This window comes from Asterias rubens, chromosome 14 (genome assembly GCF_902459465.1).
Source record: "Asterias rubens chromosome 14, eAstRub1.3, whole genome shotgun sequence".
Taxonomy (NCBI): domain Eukaryota; kingdom Metazoa; phylum Echinodermata; class Asteroidea; order Forcipulatida; family Asteriidae; genus Asterias; species Asterias rubens.
Genome location: NC_047075.1, coordinates 208,528 through 230,697, shown reverse-complemented (window position 1 = coordinate 230,697; position 22,170 = coordinate 208,528). Strand labels below are relative to the sequence as shown.

Sequence of the window (22,170 nt, the reverse complement as noted above, 5' to 3'; positions counted from 1 at the left end):
TCCGTGCGAAAAAAATGGATAATATGCAAATTATGCCATGACGTAGCGCTTGCTGTTGCATTCTGGGTGCCCTTCGCGATGCATTTTGGGTACTACAGTCGATTTCATGTCGGGGAAAATGAATGAAAGTTCGCTGAGATCCTGAACAAATTTACAACACTTTGCCTCATTATCGGGACACAAACCTCGAAAAGTTCTTCGAAAAAGAAAAGGTAAGGATATGTCCCAATTCTGATTGTTAAGATTGTGGCTTAAGAGTTGTTCTAGTGTTATTTTGGGACAGGAGTTTATGCGCCCGTGTCGTTAGCTGGAAAAACGGGTCTTTGTCAAGTGAATACGATTGAAAAGTGTGTAAGTTTAGAAAGACTGTTTAGTTAGAAATGATTGTAAACATAAGGTCTACATTATGTGGAAAGTCTCGCTAGAGTTGACGATTGCTCACAATTCAGTTTGGATAGGAGAACCTGGGGAAGTCAAATAAACCCATATAAAATTAAATTGATGGCCAAATAATGCAACCAATGTCAGGCAAGATATTTCTGCTACTTTCTGAACTTTCTGACTGGCTTGAGTTTGAGAGACTAAGTTGAAAACTTTCTGATGAATGCTCAATCAAGCAAATAATTAAATAAATATGACTATTCCTGTAGCCAAGTCAAAATTAGCAGTAAAAAGTACTGCTCTGCTCTGTCTGGGCTAACGTACACAGTTCTTTTGTCTTGGGGGTGCCCGGCGCAACTTAACACATTTGATAATTTATTGGGTCAATTGTTTTTATGTTGCGCATACTTTTTTTAAGACGTAATTCAAATTCAGAAGTGCGATAGAACTTCTAAGTTTTAATTCTCAGAAATAAGAGTTTGTCTTCATTTGTTTTACACTTTACTTAAAATTGTTTGAGTTTAAATAAGGTTGCAACCTTATTGCAATGAAATTTATTGATTAAGGATAACATTTTACTTGATTGAGGTGAGGTATTTTTTTGTAGGGAATTTAAACTTCAAAATCATATTAATTTTCCCCAAAAATTAATAATAATAATAAAACTTCTTGTCCCTAAAAAAATATAAAAACATATAAAAGTATGCAGTTCAATTTCTGAGCGTATGAAGGCTGTGTTTGTCACATCAATGTCAGTCTATCATCATCATACAGTTTCTCACATTCAGTGAAATATTCACATATTATTTTGAACCAAATTGTCAAATTGACAAAGTGCTTAACTAAGGCCTGTATGCTTCATTTTTGAAAGGGCTAGGGCACCAAGGCATTTTCTCTTTTGCCAAGGGCACCCTATGAGGAAGTTGTAAATTTCTAAGTAGAAATTTACAACTTCAAGGGCACCAAGGCAAGGGGCAATGGAGGCAATCGCCTCCGTTGCCTCCGTGAAGTGTCAGGCCTGTGCTTTCAAAGATTTTTTTGTGTGATTGAAACATTGCATGATGCAAGATAGCTTACCAATACCAGTGGTTGACAACTCAACGTTTCGATCATTAAGCTATGATCGCCTTCAGGAAAAGAGTTTTCTTTTTCACAACTTGTCTTGTTTTAAGGTAATGTGACTGTCAAATTTATTAAATTTTATCCTTTTTTTCCATGCAGTTCTTAGAATGGCATCATGACCCACCGCATCCAATGCTCATCATCGGCCATTCCAGGAAACTCATCTTCGATATGATGAATTCTATCAAGATAATTGATTGCTAAGACCATCACTGTATATGAACAATGGATCGCTGTAATTCAGATCACAATTCCGTTCTAGTGAATGGTGCTTTGAAACAATCAGGTAACCATGGTCACCTTGTCAATGATGCTGTCACCGAATCGCTGATCTCAGACAAGTCGGAAAGCACAGCAAAGAAACTCACCAATCAGAGCAATAATGTTGATCATTTGCTTCAAGTTGATGAAAACATGGAACAAAATCTGACTCCACAAGAATCCAAACACTCACACATTCCTGATCATGGAGGTGTCACTGTGAATGAGACGGCAATATCTGGGGTTGAAAATTGCAACAATGGATCTTCTGCAATACAGACCTCATGCTCAGATAAACTAGTTCCAAATGCGTTAAGTCCAGACCATAATTCAGACGGTAACCACCACGCCCAGCAACTTAGCACAGAACCTCTTAGTAGAAACATGCCTTATTCTTCAGAGTCTTTGAGTTCTCAAGTTAAATCCAAAGCAAAACTATTGAACATTCCACAAGATGTCAGAAAACCTGATGAAACTTCAAGTGTGCATGTAGTTGGTGACAAAGTTATACCAAAGAATGAGCCATGTACAGAGATGACATCAACTTTAAGCCTATCGAACACAGAAGTTGTTGATAGAACTGTAATATCACATGACAGGAAGATCAACGTTCTAACGGATAGTGATAAATCGGTCGCTAGTCTGAGCAGAGACGCTGACGTTCAGTCAAGCTCATCACAGGGGCCTGAGAGTAGTCCAAGCTCGGCCAAGTCCGAAGGAAACACCCAGTATTCACCTCAAGTTATAGACCTGGAGTCAACAAGTCCTCAAATTCCAACGTCTTCAAAAGTTGAGCCGAATTCCCTGGATTCAAACTTAACAGCAAGTCAGAGGCCAACGCCCAAATTACGAGGAAACGCTTTAGTTTTTGTCCCTGATTTATCTGATGAGCTGATGCTGGCTTATCGGATCTTGACGGGGATATTTGGGGATAAGTGCAAATCCTTCGTCTGGCCGTTCCTGGATCAAGTGGATACTAAATCCCTATGGGATTATGAGGAGAGGATTAAACATCCTATGTGGCTTAGGAAAAGTAAGCAAAGAAGATCAAGTGATTAACCCTTTCATTTAGAGATGATTCATTTCTATGGTTACACGCCGTTATTCGGACAACCCTTTGTTTCAACTTTTTTTTTAAAGTCCACCTATACCCTAAGCCGTTAGAAGTCTAGTTTGTAAATCATGAGAGGGTTTATTGGACATAGCTGTCGGAACAGGGTGTCATAACAAATAGCTGTCATCATTTCTATATTATCATCATAATTTCAGTCTTACATATTGAGTGATTGGGGTTAATTTTTGACCCAATTCTTTCATGTGAAAATGTCCAGATAAAGACTTATAAGTTTCACAAAATTGATTCAAGTTAACATGAGAAAGATTGAGAAATATCAGTTCAAGACATGACCTTTACTTTGACCTTTTTGGTTGAGTGAAAATAGGTCAAATATCAAGGTCGCTAAGGTCATTTTTGTACAAACTTTTCGCAGCCTCTACGGTAGACCTTTTGCCTAATCATTGAAAGGGCAAGGGCACCAAGATAAAGAACTTGTAAATTTAGAGCATATCATGGGCCACTAAGGCAATGACCTAGGGCAACCCTAGCTTCAAACACTTTGATGTTGATTTCTTGATCTTATAATTTTCCATTATTCTTTCCTTTACAGTTGAGTCCAAGTTTCATAATAAAGAGTACGTCAGCATCACAGAGTTTGCGACTGATATGCGACAAATTCTAGAGAATTGTTATCGTTACAACGGAATGAAGCATCAGATCTCTAAATATGCTCAGACCCTGGAGTGTGTCTTTGAGCAGAAACTAGCACTGCTCTCAAGGTAAGGACTCCAAAGAACCTGTCTGTATTTATAACAAAATAGTTTCATTTATTAAAATAAACCACAAGGGAAATTGACTGTCAAGGTGTTTTCCCAATGTAGGGCTAGACAAAGAAAGAAACTATAACAGAGTAAACTGTTTGAAACCTCAAGACCATACCAGCTTTTCTTAGGTCCAACACTCAAACGAGATTTGACTGTCAAGGTGTTTTCCCAATGTAGGGCTAGACAAAGAAAGAAACTATAACAGAGTAAACTGTTTGAAACCTCAAGACCATACCGGCTTTTCTCAGGTCCAACACTCAAACGAGATTTGACTGTCAAGGTGTTTTCCCAATGTAGGGCTAGACAAAGAAAGAAACTATAACAGAGTAAACTGTTTGAAACCTCAAGACCATACCGGCTTTTCTCAGGTCCAACACTCAAACGAGATTTGACTGTCAAGGTGTTTTCCCAATGTAGGGCTAGACAAAGAAAGAAACTATAACAGAGTAAACTGTTTGAAACCTCAAGACCATACCGGCTTTTCTCAGGTCCAACACTCAAACGAGATTTGACTGTCAAGGTGTTTTCCCAATGTAGGGCTAGACAAAGAAAGAAACTATAACAGAGTAAACTGTTTGAAACCTCAAGACCATACCGGCTTTTCTCAGGTCCAACACTCAAACGAGATTTGACTGTCAAGGTGTTTTCCCAATGTAGGGCTAGACAAAGAAAGAAACTATAACAGAGTAAACTGTTTGAAACCTCAAGACCACACCGGCTTTTCTCAGGTCCAACACTCAAACGAGATTTACACATGGTTTTACCTGCAAGTTTTCTAGTTATATATAGTTTCTTCCTATTTATCCACACCATGCAAAGATTCAAACAATACCTGGAGCTAGAAAGCTTAGTTGGTAGAGCGTCTGCGTTTTAATCTTGCACATTTTAATCATGTCCCATGTTGCCCTGGTAATTGGCCTCGGTGCCCCTTTAACAGTTTCTCATAGATGCTAAGATTTTCCAATGGAAGTGCCCTTTAAAAAATGAAAAAAGCCTTGCCCTTTCAAAGTTTTAACACAATCTCTTGTTTATTTCAACAGACCCCTTCAGGAAAAGACGACCCTGTATGTGACGTCTCAAGGCAAATACAGTGATGGCTGCCCTAATACTATAGAACTATCATCTGGTATGTATAACGATTAAAACAGGCTCTGAGGTCAAATTCAGTTCTGGAATAGAGTTCTTATGAAATTGGGAACAAATTCTCTAACCTCAAGTTTATCTGGTGTACAATTCTGGTTTAAAATGTTTGATGATGTTACAATTCAAATACAAGGCAGACCTTAAAATAACTATTGGCACCCATACCATAAGGTTTAAGGTATGGCGGACGTGATACGCGCGCGTCACACGCAGCGACTGATGCCACGCTCACCATAAGGTTTGAGGTATGGCGGACATGATACGCGCGCGTCACACGCAGCGACTGATGCCACGCTCACCATAAGGTTTGAGGTATGGCGGATGTGATTGGCGGACGTGATACGCGCGCGTCACACGCAGCGACTGATACCACGCCCACCATAAGGTTTGAGGTATGGCGGACGTGATACGCGCGCGTCACACGCAGCGACTGATACCACGCTCACCATAAGGTTTGAGGTATGGCGGATGTGATTGGCGGACGTGATACGCACGTGTCACACGCAGCGACTGATACCACGCCCACCATAAGGTTTGAGGTATGGCGGACGTGATACGCGCGCGTCACACGCAGCGACTGATACCACGCCCACCATAAGGTTTGAGGTATGGCGGACGTGATAGGCGGACGTGATACGCGCGCGTCACACGCAGCGACTGATGCCACGCTCACCATAAGGTCTGAGGTATGGCGGACGTGATACGCGTGCGTCACACGCAGCGACTGATGCCACGCTCACCATGTTGGTGGTCATTAGGTTTACGTGTAAACGCCGCGCCGCCTAAAATGTGCACTTCACTGAATAACATACATTCTATTTCTATGGTCAATACGAACAAATTTACCACAACTTTACAGTGTTGAATCATTGTGTCCGCCATACCTCAAAAAGGCTTATTACGATAGTACCCTTTGCTTTGTTGCCCTGTGCTTTTGCTGCGGTGCCCCCTGCAAGGTTCCAATACAACTTTATATTTTCCATAGAAGTGCCCTTTCAAGGCGAAGTTCAAGGCCGGATAAGTTCTGTACATTTGTAAACATGGCAACGTAATCTCCTTACAACTAAACCAGATTGGATGAACTGTCCCATGTGTTTATGAATGAAGTATTAAATTGGAATTAAATACAAGTCTCTAACTTTCAGTAAAAGGAGTAAAATTCTGGTTTAAATTGTATTTTTCTATTGAATTTGTTTGTTATTTACAGGTCGTCTGCGTCGTTCCTGCACCAGACTAGCTGTTCGAGCTATAGAGAAAGCTTCAGCAACTCCATTAGCATTCCACATCGGTCGAGAGCTTGAACTGAAGGAACGCGAGGATAAGAGGCAGAAGATCGTTGACAGACGAGATGAAATCATCAAAGAGAGAAACGATTTATTGGAATGGGATAAACAATTGATTGGAGAACCTAACTGGACTAACATGAAGTCACTCTGGGAGGTTTGTTCAAAGCTCAATTTTCTTAAGTAATGTTCAACATGTTCAAAGCGTTGTATCATCATCATTCCTCATTTAGCAGTCGCAACCAAGATTCCTTGCACAACGTCATGCCAGAGGTGTGTTTATCCCAAAAATTGATGCAAAAATTAACATCTATTATATCAGAAACAAGAATTAAGAGAATTTGTGAAGGTAACTTATATTCTCCACTTGGCTGCCGATGCTGTATTCTCCAAACAAGTTGAGAATATTTTAGGAATGCTTAGGCTGAGTCACAAAAACAGCTATAGTTAAAAAAGTATCAGACGCTTTGATACTTTGATTTATTTATTTAAATTGATATTTAACCAGGGTGACCCATCCAGCACGGCTTGTCATTTTGGACCCTCACATTGTATAAACATATACAATAAATGCTTACTATTTTTAATATGTGTCCGTCTTTGTCTTTGGTCTAGATCCCAGCCATAGGTCATTTTCTGTGTCTATGTCAGAGCGTTTTGGAGTTAGATGAGATTAGTTTCTTTGAGCTTGAACGTGCCTTTGCTTTACCGATGGAGAGTATGATCCTAAGAAGAATCTTCACTACGCTTCTTAGCACACCGTATCAGAGAACAAGGTTAGATCAATAATTTCATATATTATTCCTTCTGCCTGCAGTTTTGTTATTTTTTGCAACTCAAATAATAATTAAAATTCTGGGTTCTTATACAGCGCTGTATAACACCCCTAGGGGTGTGTTAAATCGCTCAGTAGTTTTTCCCCTGCAAGGTATGTGGAGCTATATTTTGAAGTATGAGACCTATTTCTTGGTAGCATTAATGGTTTATGATAGGCTTTTGTGCTAGATGCTGCCAATCAAAGCAGCTGAACACCACCACAACTCCGTTCTCTTTAAGTGAACTGGGTTCTTTTAGGTGCATTACAGGACCAACGGCTTTACGTCCCATCCGAGGGACGAAAAAGTGTCTCACTTAAGGACACGAGTGTCACAGCTGGTCAAACCCACACTCTGCTGATCAGAAACACCACAGTTTGAGTTCGGTGCGAAGCTAACCATTAAACCTGTTTGATTCCATCTAGACTTGGCAAGAAACCACCGATGCCATACAAAGTATGGGAAGCTCGTCTTAGAGAGTGGGTTCGTGGCTGGTACCACGTTCTGGAGAAGCTTGAAGACCCTACAAGAGTTTATGAAAAGATTGGAGTACCAGAGAGATTCTTTGAGGTGCTGGGATCCAGTTTCCCGTTGGACAGAGTTCAGTATCATGAATTGACGTATTATGAGAGAGTTTGGATTCTTAAAGGACTGTGTGATCAGCTATTTGTAAGTAGATTCTGCTTTAAACTTTGTTGATGTTAACACTTACCTGGCAAAACTTGTCAAAATCTAACTTCATATTTTGTTTGATTTGTTGGTTTGAGGACTGCACTGGTAATGATAATAAAGACTTGCACACATATCCACTCTGCTGGGAGTTCAAGGCGCATTAAAACCAAAATCAAAAGTAAATATGCTTTATATGGGATCAGGTATACCATAATCAGAATCCAACACTATGGGTGTTGATGTTTTGTATGGTTTTGGACTTGGGACTAATTGAAACATCTAACAACAATTAATTTTAAGTTGAACAAGTTGACATGAGCGAGATTAAAACCTGCAACCTCCAGATTAGCATGCCAGTGCTCTACCAACTGAGCCATCTAGCCATCATGTTTGCACTCTCCATTCTGTGTTTGTCAATATGTTTATTAGGGGATGCCAGTCAGAACTCATTCAACTGTATAACCAAGTTAAATAAAACTTTGAAACTGGCAGGAGAGTGTTCATTTTAAGGGGTGCAATTTTATTTCAAATGTTTTTTGTTTTGACCCTTACACCGATGTTTATTAAGCACTGTATACTCGGTACTTCTCAAGCTCTGTGAACAAAGCCATAGGCAAATCACTCAGGTGGGAATCAAAACCTAAACCTTCACATTGCTAGAGCAGACCTCTAACCACTAGACCACCAAGCTAGCCTAGTGGCTAGATGCAGTTCAAATCCAGTTCAAGATTAATTGTTTTCTCTGTTCCTATTGACACAGGAGACTCAAATGGTAGTGAGACGATGCCTCCTGTCTCAACCTGCAGACGAGCAACGACCCATCATCCTTGGCATCGATGGAGAATCTAACTCCTATATTCACTTTCCACAATTCTGTGGAGCAGACTTGAGAATATATCGGCAGAAAAAATATCCTGACCTACTCAAGAAGACCAGGAAAGAAAAGGTACATCAATTATTTCTATTGATTATTTTGGTGAAATTTTCAAAGGCTTGAAGATTTGCATGGAGAAAAGACAATAACATAAGAACAATTTGAGGTGACACCATTCCTATAGGAGTGCATTTTGGCAACCCCAACCAGAAACATTGGTCATTGGTTGAGCATTTTGGCGTCTTCGGTTGAGTGCGGTGTTGATGCTGTTCAGACCAACCCGTAACCGACTTGTGGCCTTGGTTGGGCTTTGGTTGGGGTCGCCAAAATGCACTCTTGATTCTTTTGAGTGACGGTGGTTCTGAGAAGAACTGATTAACTCAATGTTTTAGACAGTATGCTGTGTCTGTTGTCATGACTTTCACAGCCTAATGCAGCAAACTTGTACGGCTCACCGCTCTCTCCCTTATAACACCAAGGCCAAGTTAGAATCCAGCTTGAGCCCTCCTTGGTGATAAATACTGACTGTGGATGTGATAATTATCTTCAATTCACTTAAACACCTAAACACAAATGAAATACATCTTCTCTCTTTCATTTTGATTTGTAGAATAAATTCTGTAAAGTGAATTTTGAGCTACAAGCCGTGCAGTTTGAGCCTTGACTGTAGATAGTCCACTAGTTTGTGGCTCTTGTATACTTCATTTTATCGTGTTACTTTCTATTTATCTTTCAGATTATTAGTTAAGATTGTTTTTTTTTTTAAACATAGGAAGCAGAGATGGAAGCAAGGGCAAAAGATGATCTACCAACGACAAAAAAGCAGCGAAAAACACCTAAATCCAAGAAGATAGCTACCAAACCTAAACCTAATACTATGGAAACCCCCCGGTTACGACCAAGCAGGCTTAGACAGGTACAAATTGTTCATAATTTAGATTTGCTAAGATTGCAAATTAAGGCTTTTATAACCAAAGACAAACACCATGTAGAAAACCTCATTTCAATGCAGCATGCTTGGGCCAAACTTCCACAATTTGGTTCAATAGTGCCACCAGCCCCCCCCCCCCCCTCTTGTGAGGAGTCCCTTATCATGTTTGTTGATTTATTTTGGAAAATACGCATTAATGCCACCGTAGGACAAAATTTGTCGCTGGGAAGTTAGTGCAATCTGCTCTATCGACCAGCTTCCTGTATGGATGATACCCAAGCCTACATTCTTCTCGACTGTGAAGGGGCTAACCCTATTTCAGCTCCATGACTAGGTGGGAATGTGCCCTGGGTGACAGTTCAAAATGTAGCTCTAACCTTGAAGTGGCTGTCCTTAGCCTCGTGATAATAAACGATCTTTCTCTTTCAAATAAGTTTTTTTAAAGAGCTATGAAAATGGCCATCGTTCATCACAATCTTAGCTAACAATCTAAAATGTACTCTTTTTCTTCTATTCAAACAGAGGTTGACCCCAACTGTTCATTTTGGGGCCTATCCTGAAAGCGTCATATCCAGCACCGGTTCTGAAGACGTCACAAGTGAGTTTACAGAAGTGGAAGATGAAACTGATGAGACAGACAGTCAGGGGGACCAACCAACAACATCTAGGATGGCCAGAGATGCAATGGACACCGAGGAAGAAACAGAGAAAGCTCCGTCAACGATTGTCTCAGAGAACGAGGATAATGGATACGACAGTAATAATGATGAGGAAGACATGGATTGTAAGAATAAGGCATTAGATGGTCAGGATAAGGAGAATCAATCTCAAACATCAAAGACGGAAGAAATCCAACCGATATGTAATGGTGAAGTGGCAGTGACAAGTCCGCCAACGTCGGAACTCAACATCCCTAAAAGTGTCACCACATCGTCAACTGATCAGGCAATTATTGGAGATACTGAAAAGAACAACCCCGCAATGGACAATGGAGCAGTCGATCAAAAGACTGAAAGCAATACAATTAATAACCCTTCCACTAATCCTGAGGGGGAATCAGAAGTGGTGACGATGGAGGGTGAACCTATGAATGTTTCTACTAACAATTGCAACCAATCTGTGGACGCATCCAGTGACGTCAAACCTGCTGCTGACCCTCAAGTAACACCAATGGATACCTCCGAGACGCCCGTTAAGAACCCACTAGACACACTCGAGGGTATTAACGCTGAGGAGGAAGTACCTATTCCGCCCCCATCTCCAGTCAAACCACATATTGAAGTGTTACCGATTCTTGGGGAGTTTGAGCTCGTGTGTGACAGTATGGATTCACTGAGAGAGCTTATTACTAAGTTTGGCCCACCGTCGACTCCAGAAGAAACCTCCCCTGCTCCTCCCGTAACTGGCAGAAAGAGAAAGGTAATAAGGAGTTGTTATCCATAGCCCAAGTCTATAGACCTGCTTAACGACTGATCTTGTCCTTACTGTGCTATTTTCATTTCATGACACTGCTAACTGTAAGCACACAAAAAGGCATGCTAACCTTCCCTGTGGTTACTACATGAAAATAAATAACCATACTTTGAAGACTTGCTATAAAGCATAAATTTTGTCTTTACAATTTCTCATCTATATTTCCTGTGATGGTTTTTTATTCCTTCAGGCTGTGTCTTACAAGAGGCAACCACCGAGGAAACGATGCGAGAAGGAGCTTCATGAGAAACTGACTAATCTTCTGCTTGAGCTCACACCGTGGGAATCTAAACTAGCCAAGTTTGCAATCCGTAATCGAGAGAAACTCAAGAAGGAGTTTGAAGCTGCTCAGCTAATTCCAGTTACAGATCAGGTAGGACTAGAGATTGCGCTAAGACTAGACCCTATTCACAATGCACAGGGCACATCGCGCCCCTGTCAGCCATTTGGAGAGTTAAAGCGTGCACAAAAGGATTGGAGTCCCCAAAAAGGCAGAAATAGAGATGGCATTTATGTGCGCCGTGTGTTGTGAATAGGGTCTATTAGTATTGGATTAATGTTGTTAGGCCATTCTCATGAAGTATTATTAAAATCGATATTTGGCAAGGACAAAAGAGTGAGCTCCAGTGAATCTATCCCTTTCACTTTTCCAAAATATGTGAAAGTGAAAGACAAACTCACATGTACCAAATTGGGGAGGTAGTGCTTTCTGCTGTACCGGCCAGGCTTCAGACTGATGATACCCAAGCCTACATCCATATGGACTGTAACAGGGGTAACCCTGTTTCAGCCCTAGGAGTAGGTGCAACGGCCTCTGGATATAATAAGCGTAGCCCACACCTTGAAGTGGCCTTCAGGCCTTGTGTGTCTGGCGACTTGCGTTAAAAATGAAAAAAAAGCCACTTTGGCAACTTTGACCAGTATCATTTTTTTTTTAGAGGTAGTGACACATTCTAGAACTCGATACAGTTGACTCCCGTTATTACAAGCTCGCATGTTACGAGGTTCCGGTTGATACAAGGTTTTTTGCCGGTCCCTAACGGCCCCTTGCGTGTTTCAATGCATTAAAATACTGATTATACGAGCACGGTAGTAGCGAGAACACGGTTATAACGAGGTTATTTGGGAGACCCATTACGAGCAAAACATTGTTTAAAACCCTTCTATAACGAGAACAATTCAAAAACCAACAAAGGAAATACCTGTACAGCTGGGAAAGTCGATATTTGTGGTATTTAAGACATACAATAGAGGTGTTAAGTGGACGCTACAGCTAGCATCACTAATCCGAAATCGGGAGTCACGAGTCAGCAAGCAAGGTTGTTAATTCCAAACTCCGGACAATGGTGGGATTAGGAGGTTTGTATGGTTCAAACATTGGAGAAATCTTAAGAAAAGATTCTGATCCACTGAGTTTATAAGCGCATTATAAATTTTCAAAAGGAAAAAACCACCTGCAACTTACAAGCAAAACTAGTTGCGTGATCAATATTATTGAATGCAAAGCAAGATTTTACCTGGTATCCCACATTGGCAATGAACCATCTAACATGACACAGGTGTTTACCAATGAAAATCAAAATTCTATTTTTTGTTGCTGCGACGAGTGTATTGCACATGCACACACATGCACAGAACAGCACGATCTTCCCTGGTATCTCGCGTTAGCAATGAACCTTCTATTATTACACTAGTGGTTACCAATGAAAATCCAGCTTTTATTTTATTGACTGAAAATTTTCACAGCGTGTGCAATATGCATTGCAGCAGTAAGATTTCCCCTGGTATCTCGCAGCAGCAATGAACCATCCAGCATTAAACAGGTGGTTACCAATGAAAACCAAGACTCTATTTATTGCATTGGCAATAAACTGCCGGCGTCCAAAGTTTTGCAAGAGAAACTTCCCAAAACATGAACGCAAGTTAAAATCTTACACTTTTTTTCAATCTTGTAAGATGTAAATTGATTTTAAAATTGAATTTAAAACTAAACCAACTTAGTTAAAACAGTTTTATAAGCCCCACGTTGTGCTTGTTTGTGCAGTACATCGCACACACTACTCTATGCACACAGTAGTATAGTCAATTGCAGCTCTGCCATGCATCTATGTACACACGTGCGGCCATTATGTCATGTACATGTGTTGTGTGCTTGACAATGATGACGTATGTATCTATATTTAGCGCGCTGCGTTTAAGACGAGATTCGGATAATACGAGGAAAATGGGCCAGTCCGGCGGACCTCGTTATAACGGGAGTCGACTGCATACTGGGAGGGGCTCTACTATTTGTTTTGCGCCAGTCAAAAGGTCATATTCAATGTCGTTTTGATTGAATATCATCAAAGATTAGGAATGATCTAAAAGTTATCTGTACAAAGATGTACAGCTAAATGTTAGTTAAACACATGGGGACCATTCAAAATTCACTCCCAAGTGGTCTGGTTGGCTATGAGTGATGATTGTACAGAAATCAATGGTCTCTAAAGAGTCAAACAAATGGGTTTAATGCTTTGAACCATCAGGGCCATGTTTCATAAAGCACAAAACTTGCTAACCACAGAAAAAATACCGCTTAACAGAAGCAAATTACCAGCCAACATTTCAAGGGCTTATACTCATTTCTTGCTCAGCAAAGACATTTGCTGAGCATCATTTTTAGCTGAACAGCTTTTTAAAATATTCATCTGTTCCTTTTTTCCAATTGCAGGATATTAAGGATATTTGGGCATCTGAGGAATCCTCATCAGAATCTGAAAGCTCTGACTCCGAGAGTGACGAGGAGGAAGACGATCCTAACGACGAAGATGAAGAATGGGACGGCGATGGTATGAAGCTTAGAAAGCGCCCTCGCAAGAAACATGTCGGTGAGTCTCAACAAGATGACGATGATGAAGAAACTCCTCCTGGCTCTGTCAACGAGGAAACCGCAAAGAAGGGACGTAAGCACAGATCCAGTAAAAAGAGCTCTAGGAATCAGGATGGTAATAAGAGAACCCCACCACATAAGAATCAAATCAACACCAGCCTGATGGAGCTTATTAAGAATTTATCCACGGATGGATTAAAGGAGGCGACTAGACGATTACAAACAATGGTCAAACGCGGTGAAACCGGTCGTAACCAGAAATTCTCAAAGTCCACACCTTCAAGTTCGCACTTCTCAGCGGATGGTAAATCGTTACGTAAATTTCTGAACAAACCGTTTTGGTCCTTTGCGAAACCCCCGAGTGTCGAAGGAACAGTCGCCCAAACAGTTGAAGAGTTGGTTCGCCTTCATCCCATCTATGTGCTGAATGTCATTTTCAGGAATTTAAAGACGAGTCTAGCCAAGATCGTCAAAGCCAAAGAAAGTGTGAACCATGAGTTTCACATGGTCTGCGCTTCAAAAGAAACAGATTCTGGGGAAAAGTCCGATGAACTTGAGAAACCTTCAGAGCAAGAAGTAGTAGACACTAACAAGGACCAAAGTAGCCCTCCAAATAACAATAAATACTCTCTAGTAACTAGGCCCCAACAGGAGGTTGTTAAGCTAAGTGCAAAACCAAAGACTAAGGAAGTCATGGATGAGATAGTTCTTGAAGGCCTACGCGGTGTCCTGGCCCTCACCAAGCAGATTCTACGGGAACATTTAGCAACAGGCCTCTCCGAGTTACTACCTGATTATACAAATCTTCAAGAAAGTGTTTCCAAACCACCAGCTTCATTGGAGAACAAAGAATCTGTCAGCTCGAGTGTGACTCCGGCCAACCGTAAGACAGATAAGGAGCTCCTACTGAAAATGCTACCTAAACCATCACAGTATCTAACAGGAACCAATGTGACATCTGTAATGCCAGGCCTGAAACTATCCACCGCTCAACATTCAACAATTAACACTGGTTCAACAATAACACAATCCATGGTTGTTCCAGTTCCAACGTCTAAACTTCCTGTCATACCAATAAACAGTCTCATAAATGACCAAACAAAAGGTATCGTCAAAGACATGAAAGTTCTCCAAGGTAGCGCCACTTCTAAAGCCATTCAAACGGCTCTAAGTCAAGCCTCTGCTGTCTCAAGCAGCAAGGCGGCAGTACCACAAGGTGTGTATACAATCAAGGTAGACGCTAGTGTGTGGTCGCAGCTTCAAGGCAAACCAGACCTACAACAGCAATTTGTCTTGCAACAGATTAAAGAAATGCAGCAGAAACAGCAGGCAGTGGCAGGTGGATCAGCTACTCCAGCAGTTAAGGGAAGTGTCAACACTCCAGCACAAACAGTAACGTGCATCCGTAGCCTTCCTAAAGCCCAGGTCACAGCACCAAAAACATCTCCTCAAGCTCCTATCAGGAATACCTTACCTCAAAACACACCAAGGATGGCTCATGGAAAAGCTGCTACGCAAAGCACCGCTGTTCGCCCATCTCAGCACCCTGGCAAAGCAATTCAACACCCTAAGCCAAAAACTCCAACAAAAGCACGTTCATCAACCAAAGAACCTGTTAATAATCTCTCCCAAAAGGAACTAATTGCTCTGCTACAGCAGCAACAAAGACAGCTTGAGCTTCACCGGCAACAACAGCAGCAGAAATTACTCCTGAAAAAGAAAGAAGAGCAGCAGCGCCTTCTGCAGCAGCAGCAACAACAGCAGCATTTTGTCATTGGCTCGTCTGGAGTATTAGTTTCAACAGTTCAACCACAGCTGTTACAAGCGGCAGGGATACCAGCAACGACACCTGCTCCAACGGCGGTACATACTTCTCTACATGCATCCAACACGGTCATAGTTACTGCTACTAATACATGGACTGCAGGACTTCCAACCGTTTCTCAACCTGTTAGTTTATCAACCAATACAACAGTCACAGCTTCTGTGAATCGCCCAAAGATGTCAGTCAATCTAACAGAGTCAAATTGTACCACTAGTTCAGCAGTTAAAGTTGCAGCCTTGCCAGTTGTTTCTCAGACATCAATGGCAACCTTACCAGGAGGAACCCACACTCTGTCTCAAACTCCAGGCAATAGACTTCACCTTGTACAGACAGCCAAAGGTGCACAGATTCTAGTGCAGACTGGATCAAACCAGGCACCTAAACTAGTTGGTCTCCAATCTGGTATCAATGTTCCTAATTCAGGAAGTGCAGTGCCAATGATTCTAACGAACCAAAACACTCAATTAATTCAACAGGTCACGAGTCATCCTTTACAAGTAGCCCCTACCTCTACAGTAGTTACTACTCAGCAGACTGTTCAGGGAGTCCAACTTCTACTAAGCCCAACTCAGCCTAACCCTCAAACAGTTTTGCATCTTGCTCAACCAAAACAAACTCTGCAAGTGCGGGCGAATAGTACCCAGCCTGTCGAACGAACAGTCGTCCCAATCCTCGGCGGAAACGCTATTTTGAATCACAATCAATCAACAGTCGTGCTCCAACAAGGCAGCTTAGACAATCTACAAGGGACCCGAGGCCAGATATCCACAATGTTTCCTCAAGCAACAGCGAGTACCATTCAGAGACAAGCTAGCCCAGTTGTAATCCAGAAGCCACAGCTTCAGATTGTAAAAGGTGACGGAAATCCCAAGGTGGTCATTGGGAGCCCTACAAAACTAGTCCGACTAGTCCACCCGAGCCAGCTATCCACTGCCACAAAGTTTATAGCCACCCCAGAACAAAATCAAACTGGCAGTTTACCATTTGGGGGTTCGGAATCAGTCAAACTAGCATCCAAAGGATTGCAGATATTGACCCAAGCTCCTGGAAGCCAGCAGTTACTTTGTTTGCCAGTTCAGCAAGGTAACATGGTTGCGACAACAAATCCAGGTACCTCGAGTAGCCTGATGGGTCCCAGCAACAATATTCAACAGCAACAGCAGCTTCAACAAGTGATTCTAGAGCAGCTAACGTCTGGGAAAATAACAATGTCACCAGCTCAGGCAAATGCACAGTCGACCTCAATCACACATTTGAATCCAACTAACATTACACTGTCACAGCAAGCTCCCCAGTTGGTCACAAACCTACAACAGCAAGCTCCACAGAAAGTCACAAACCTACAACAGTCTACAGTTAAGCCAACCTCAATCAAACATTTGAATCCAACTAACATTACACTATCACAACAAGCTCCACAGATGGTCACACACCTGTCACAGCAAGCTCCACAGATAGTCACAAACCTACCACAGTCTACAGTAAAGCCAACATCAGTCCAACATCTGAATCCAACTAACATTACACTGTCGCAACTAGCTCCACAGTTGGTCACAAACCTACAACAACAAGCTTCACAGAAAGTCACAAACCTACAACAGTCTACAGTAAAGCCAACATCACTCCAACATCTAAATCCAACTAACATTACACTGTCACAACAAGCTCCACAGTTGGTTACAAACCTACAACAGCAAGCTCCACATATCACAAACCTACAACAGTCTACCCCATTCACTCTCCTCCAACAGAGTATTCCAATCCAACTGGTAACGAAACCCCTCGCAGCGTTACCAGCCAACAATAGCCTCGGTAATCATCAGTTGCCTGTTCAGTTAGCCAAGAGTGGAGGAGATGGTCGAACCATCTCAGGTATGAAGAGTTCTTTTCAACAGTCCGCAATGATGACAAGTGTTACCCATGCTGGTGATGGTAGTTACCTTCAATTATCTCCAACTCTAATGACTGTCCCATCAGCAAACACACCCCAGCTTATCTCACCGGTCGCATTACCTCATCAAGAATCACCTTCTCAACAAACGGGAGTAAAGCGAGTTTCTCAAACGCCTCCAGAGAGTGGCGTTGTAAAGACCCCAATGCTTACTGCTCCCATCCAAACACCAACAACCTCTTAGATTGAAGTGACGTCCATAGTAGCCCTTCAAAGAACATTACTTTTGCTATTCACCGAAGCCCTATGCACAATACCAGGTCAATTCCAAGGAAATAAAACCAAAGGAAATTTATGGTAAATTTAGCTCCATAGCCCCAAGTTCGAGTAATATCCCTCATACAGTATCCCGGGGGAAAGTGAACACTCTAGTTGGTAAGACTCTGCTTTAGAATTGAAAAGGTTGTGGGCTCAAATCCCACCGGAATAACATGCATGTTATTTTTTTTACTGAACTTTGGAAAGTACAGAGTAAAGAATGTTAAGGTGTATGGGCAAAACCAAACAAATACTGTGTGTGTTAATTATGGGTTTATCTCGCCTTGACCCAACCCCCTAACAGGGGTAGCCATTCCCTAGCTGTGTGGTCCCCAAAGTCAACAGTTTAAAGTGTGAACAAACTTTCTCAGAAATTTCCTGTTTGTTTTAGTGTGGACATTTGTGTATATAAAAGTTGAAATTTTGAATATGAAGACTAGCAGCTTTGTGTTAAGAAAAATAAGGCCAGTAAGGTCAATAGATTTTCATAAAAGTCATGAATTTTTCTACAAGTACTTTTTAAATTGTGTATCACACTCTACTTTGTCATGGTGAGGGATTTAAATCCAAGAGTTTCACTTGGTTTCCTACACTAGAGTACATAGTCTATTCTATGTATTTTTTTAAGTAATAAACAACAAGAGAAATTGGCCATTAGTTCAGGGTTGAAAAAAGTAACAATGGCTGGAGCAAAATTTAAACTTGCACTCTCCTGATTAATGTATTTATTTATAGTACCAGTAACTTATCCTGATAGAACATTATTTTCTTTGTGTCGGTTTAAAAAACGCATATCTCCTTCAAATAGGACAAATGTGACATGCACGTTTGAAAATTTCAAAACTTTAAGTCTCGCTTAAAATAGCCCAGGAGTACACACAAAACAATTATTGAGGAATGTTTTCGAAAAGAGCTTTTTTTGTGCTAGATGTTTTTGCAAAATGGAGATACAATATCTGTGCACTGATGTGACGATTTTGTGTCAAAGTTTCCGTGTTACAATGTGGTCAGAAAGGAATACCAGTTGTGATTTTGTTTTGTTTATTTAATTTTGCATTATTAAGTTTGAGTTCCTATAAAAAATTCCTTTGTTCTTAAAGGAGAACAAAATTCTTTGTGTAATATTGACATTTTATTTGTAGCAATAATTATTCACAACTTGATTTATACTCGATCCTGTTGGCAGTGTTGGAGGACTCGAGTCAAAGGTCCAATTTCATAAAGCTGTTGTGCAGAAAATACTGCTTAGCAAATTTCTTTGCTAAAACTTAAAATATAGTGGGGCACCAGTTTGCAACAATGTATCATTGATGAAAAGTTTGCTGGTAATCAGTTTCTGCTAAGCGTGATTTTTCTGTGCTAAGCCAGTTTTATGCTTACAGGCTTTATGAAATTGGGCCCAGACTGGCCTGGAGTCCATTTGACTTAACTCAGTGAATTTTCTTTAATTGTCGAATAATAAACCACAATTTCTATATTGTCATCAAAAACTTAAATAAAGTGAGCTGAAAACTAATTATAGACTGATATTCTATCTTTATTACCTTGACTCCGTGTCCTTACAAAATTAAAATCAAATGTGGGCCTAAAATAAATAAAAAAACAGCTAGGGGATACTCTTTGGCCTTTAATTAAAAAGGGAAATAATGGCAAGGGGGAAGTAAAAAGTCCACCTTTTTTATAGAACTTGAGCTACAAAATAATTAAACACATTGCAAAGGGTGGGAAAGTCTATCATTTAAACAAAAATGGCAAGGGATAATTCAATAATTTTTATCAAATTTTGTTATCAATTTTTTTTATCAAATTTGGGCTTTTCATTGAACATTTATTGTGGCAAGGGATAAATGGGGGTGGGTGGAGGGGGGGGGGCGCAGATGTCAAACTTTTAAAAAGGGGAGTAAATACAGCGTCCAAATTAAGTATACACTTTGGATATAGTTTTCCTTCAGTTGGCAATTTTATTATAAAAGTATACTCATTATAATGGACAGCAATAATGTCTACCAGAGAGCCATAGATAGCCAGGCTCCTCTGTTATTATATATCATATCCCGGGTTCATCAAGGCCTGTTTACTGTGCACAAGTAATGGGTACAGGAATACATGTATTTCCATATCCCGGGTCCATAGCACGAAAATGTTACAGTCTGTCTTCTCATATACTGTGCACAAGCAATGGGTACAGAAATATTGCCATATCCCGGGTCCACAGCACGTAAATGTAACGGTCTGTCTTCTCATATACTGTGCACAAGCAATGGGTGCAGAAATATTGCCATATCCCGGGTCCACCAAGGCCCATACTGTGCACAAAGCAATGTGTACAGGAATATTGCCATATCACGGGTCCATAGCACGTAAATGTAACGGTCTGTCTTCTCATATACTGTACACAAGTAATGGGTACAGGAATATTGCCATATCCCGGGTCCACAGCACGTAAATGTAACGGTCTGTCTTCTCATATACTGTACACAAGTAATGGGTACAGGAATATTGCCATATCCCGGGTCCACAGCACGTAAATGTAACGGCCTGTCTTCTCATATACTGTGCACAAGCAATGGGTGCAGGAATATTGCCATATCCCGGATCCACCAAGGCCCATACTGTGCACAAAGCAATGGGTACAGGAATATTGTTATATCCCGGGTCCACAGCACGTAAATGTAACGGTCTGTCTTCTCATATACTGTGCACAAGCAATGGGTGCAGGAATATTGCCATATCCCGGGTCCACCAAGGCCCATACTGTGCACAAAGCAATGGGTGCAGGAATATCGCCATAACACGGGTCCACTACACATGGCATTGTATGCACACACAGTATAGTATACGGGACTTGGTGAACCCGTGATATGGCGATATTCCTGTACCCATTACTTGTGCACAGTATATGAGAAGACAGCCCGTTACAGTTGCGTGCTGTGGACCCGTGATATGGCAATATTCCTGTACCCATTGCTTGTGCACAGTATATGAGAAGACAGCCCGTTACAGTTGCGTGCTGTGGACCCGTGATATGGCAATATTCCTGTACCCATTGCTTGTGCACAGTATATGAGAAGACAGACCGTTACGTTTTCGCGATGTGGACCCAGGATATGGTAATATTCCTGTACCCGTTTCTTTGTGCACGGCGTAAGGGCCGTTGTGTTTCGTGGTGGGGGCGAACAAGATTAATTCGAGGCCATATAATGTACACGAGGTTGATAATATTTTGACAGTCGGCCAAGCGAAGATTTGACGATAAAAGTTTTGACGATAAACAAGTAGTTTCCCCCACAAATATTGTAAGTTTGAAGGCCTTTTTTGACCATTCACGAGATTATTTGACTAAATTATGATCATATTTGTATTTTAAGCGTTTTAATGTTATCATATTTGTATTTATTGTCAAGTTATGATCTTGTAAAATTACGGTTATTTTTGTGCATTGAAAAGGTTGATGGGGATGATGGGTGATGCCTAAGTCGTTTATTTCCGACAGGTTGCTCTGATCATAGAGTAAGGACAGAGACTCTATGCTCTGATCTGAGTCTGATCTTTTGTTTTAAAATCAATTTGTTGTTGTTTGTATTGAGTTTTACTGAGTTTGAGCAAAGACAGAGCTATAAGAATAACCCAGCGTCTTGAATTCTTATTTGTCCTGTTCTTTTTATCTTTTTGTTGATGCAAGTTATATTATTATAATAATATAGTAGTATAAATATTCATGATTTCATCTCTCAATTTGTTATTTATCGCTTTACTGTTTTGTGTTTATTTCCTCTTGTAAAATAATGGTTGTTCTAAAACCCCCTCGACCCCCACGACCCACGACCTCAAATTTTGTGCGATCTTTTTTTCTGTACACCGAAATTGCCGCAGTTTACAACCTCAGCCAATCACGCACACAATTTTGTATGCTGACGTCGACTACCATGCTTCGCACATCACAACAACACAGCGTACGAGAAATACCATACACACGTGGTATGCACGAAGCAAACTTCGCGTGATTGGCTGCTGAGATCGGGCCTGTGGCCAAGTGATGTAAAAATAAAAAACCGCGGTATTTCCACGTGTATCTCTTGGCGATCCGAGATTATTATCCCAACTGGAAACCTGCGTGTACCGCCCGAATACGATTACGGCCAACTCATTACGTGATGATCAGGCAGACCCATATCCGGCCGATCGCTCCCGTCCTGTGTACTATTCCTGCATGGCTACCAGTTGCTCTAAGCGGAGCTCAAGGTTGTAGACCCGACCGACCAAATGGCCACACGGACATGTTTGGGGTCCCCAATCGGTGTGCACGTGACGTGCGGAAGCGGAGAGTAAATACTCCCAATTCTGTGTGGCTGATGCAGATAAATATAACCGCAGTCTCAGACTTGAAATCGATTCTAGTCGTGGAAGGAAGTTGCGTCGCATCACACACTG

At 41.2% G+C, this 22,170-nt stretch overlaps 1 protein-coding gene across 1 annotated transcript; it reads left to right on the top strand.

Moving 5' to 3' along the window:
- The first annotated feature begins 118 nt into the window (after window positions 1-118).
- Window positions 119-19,238, top strand: LOC117299101. Its single transcript, XM_033782540.1, has 12 exons — window positions 119-212; window positions 1,603-2,797; window positions 3,432-3,600; window positions 4,686-4,771; window positions 5,996-6,228; window positions 6,687-6,847; window positions 7,312-7,555; window positions 8,319-8,504; window positions 9,205-9,348; window positions 9,886-10,782; window positions 11,027-11,209; window positions 13,547-19,238. Exons 2-12 carry the CDS (start codon window positions 1,729-1,731, stop codon window positions 17,663-17,665), a joined length of 7,491 nt encoding a protein of 2,496 aa, XP_033638431.1. The 5' UTR covers window positions 119-212; window positions 1,603-1,728; the 3' UTR covers window positions 17,666-19,238.
- Window positions 19,239-22,170: the final 2,932 nt, after the last annotated feature.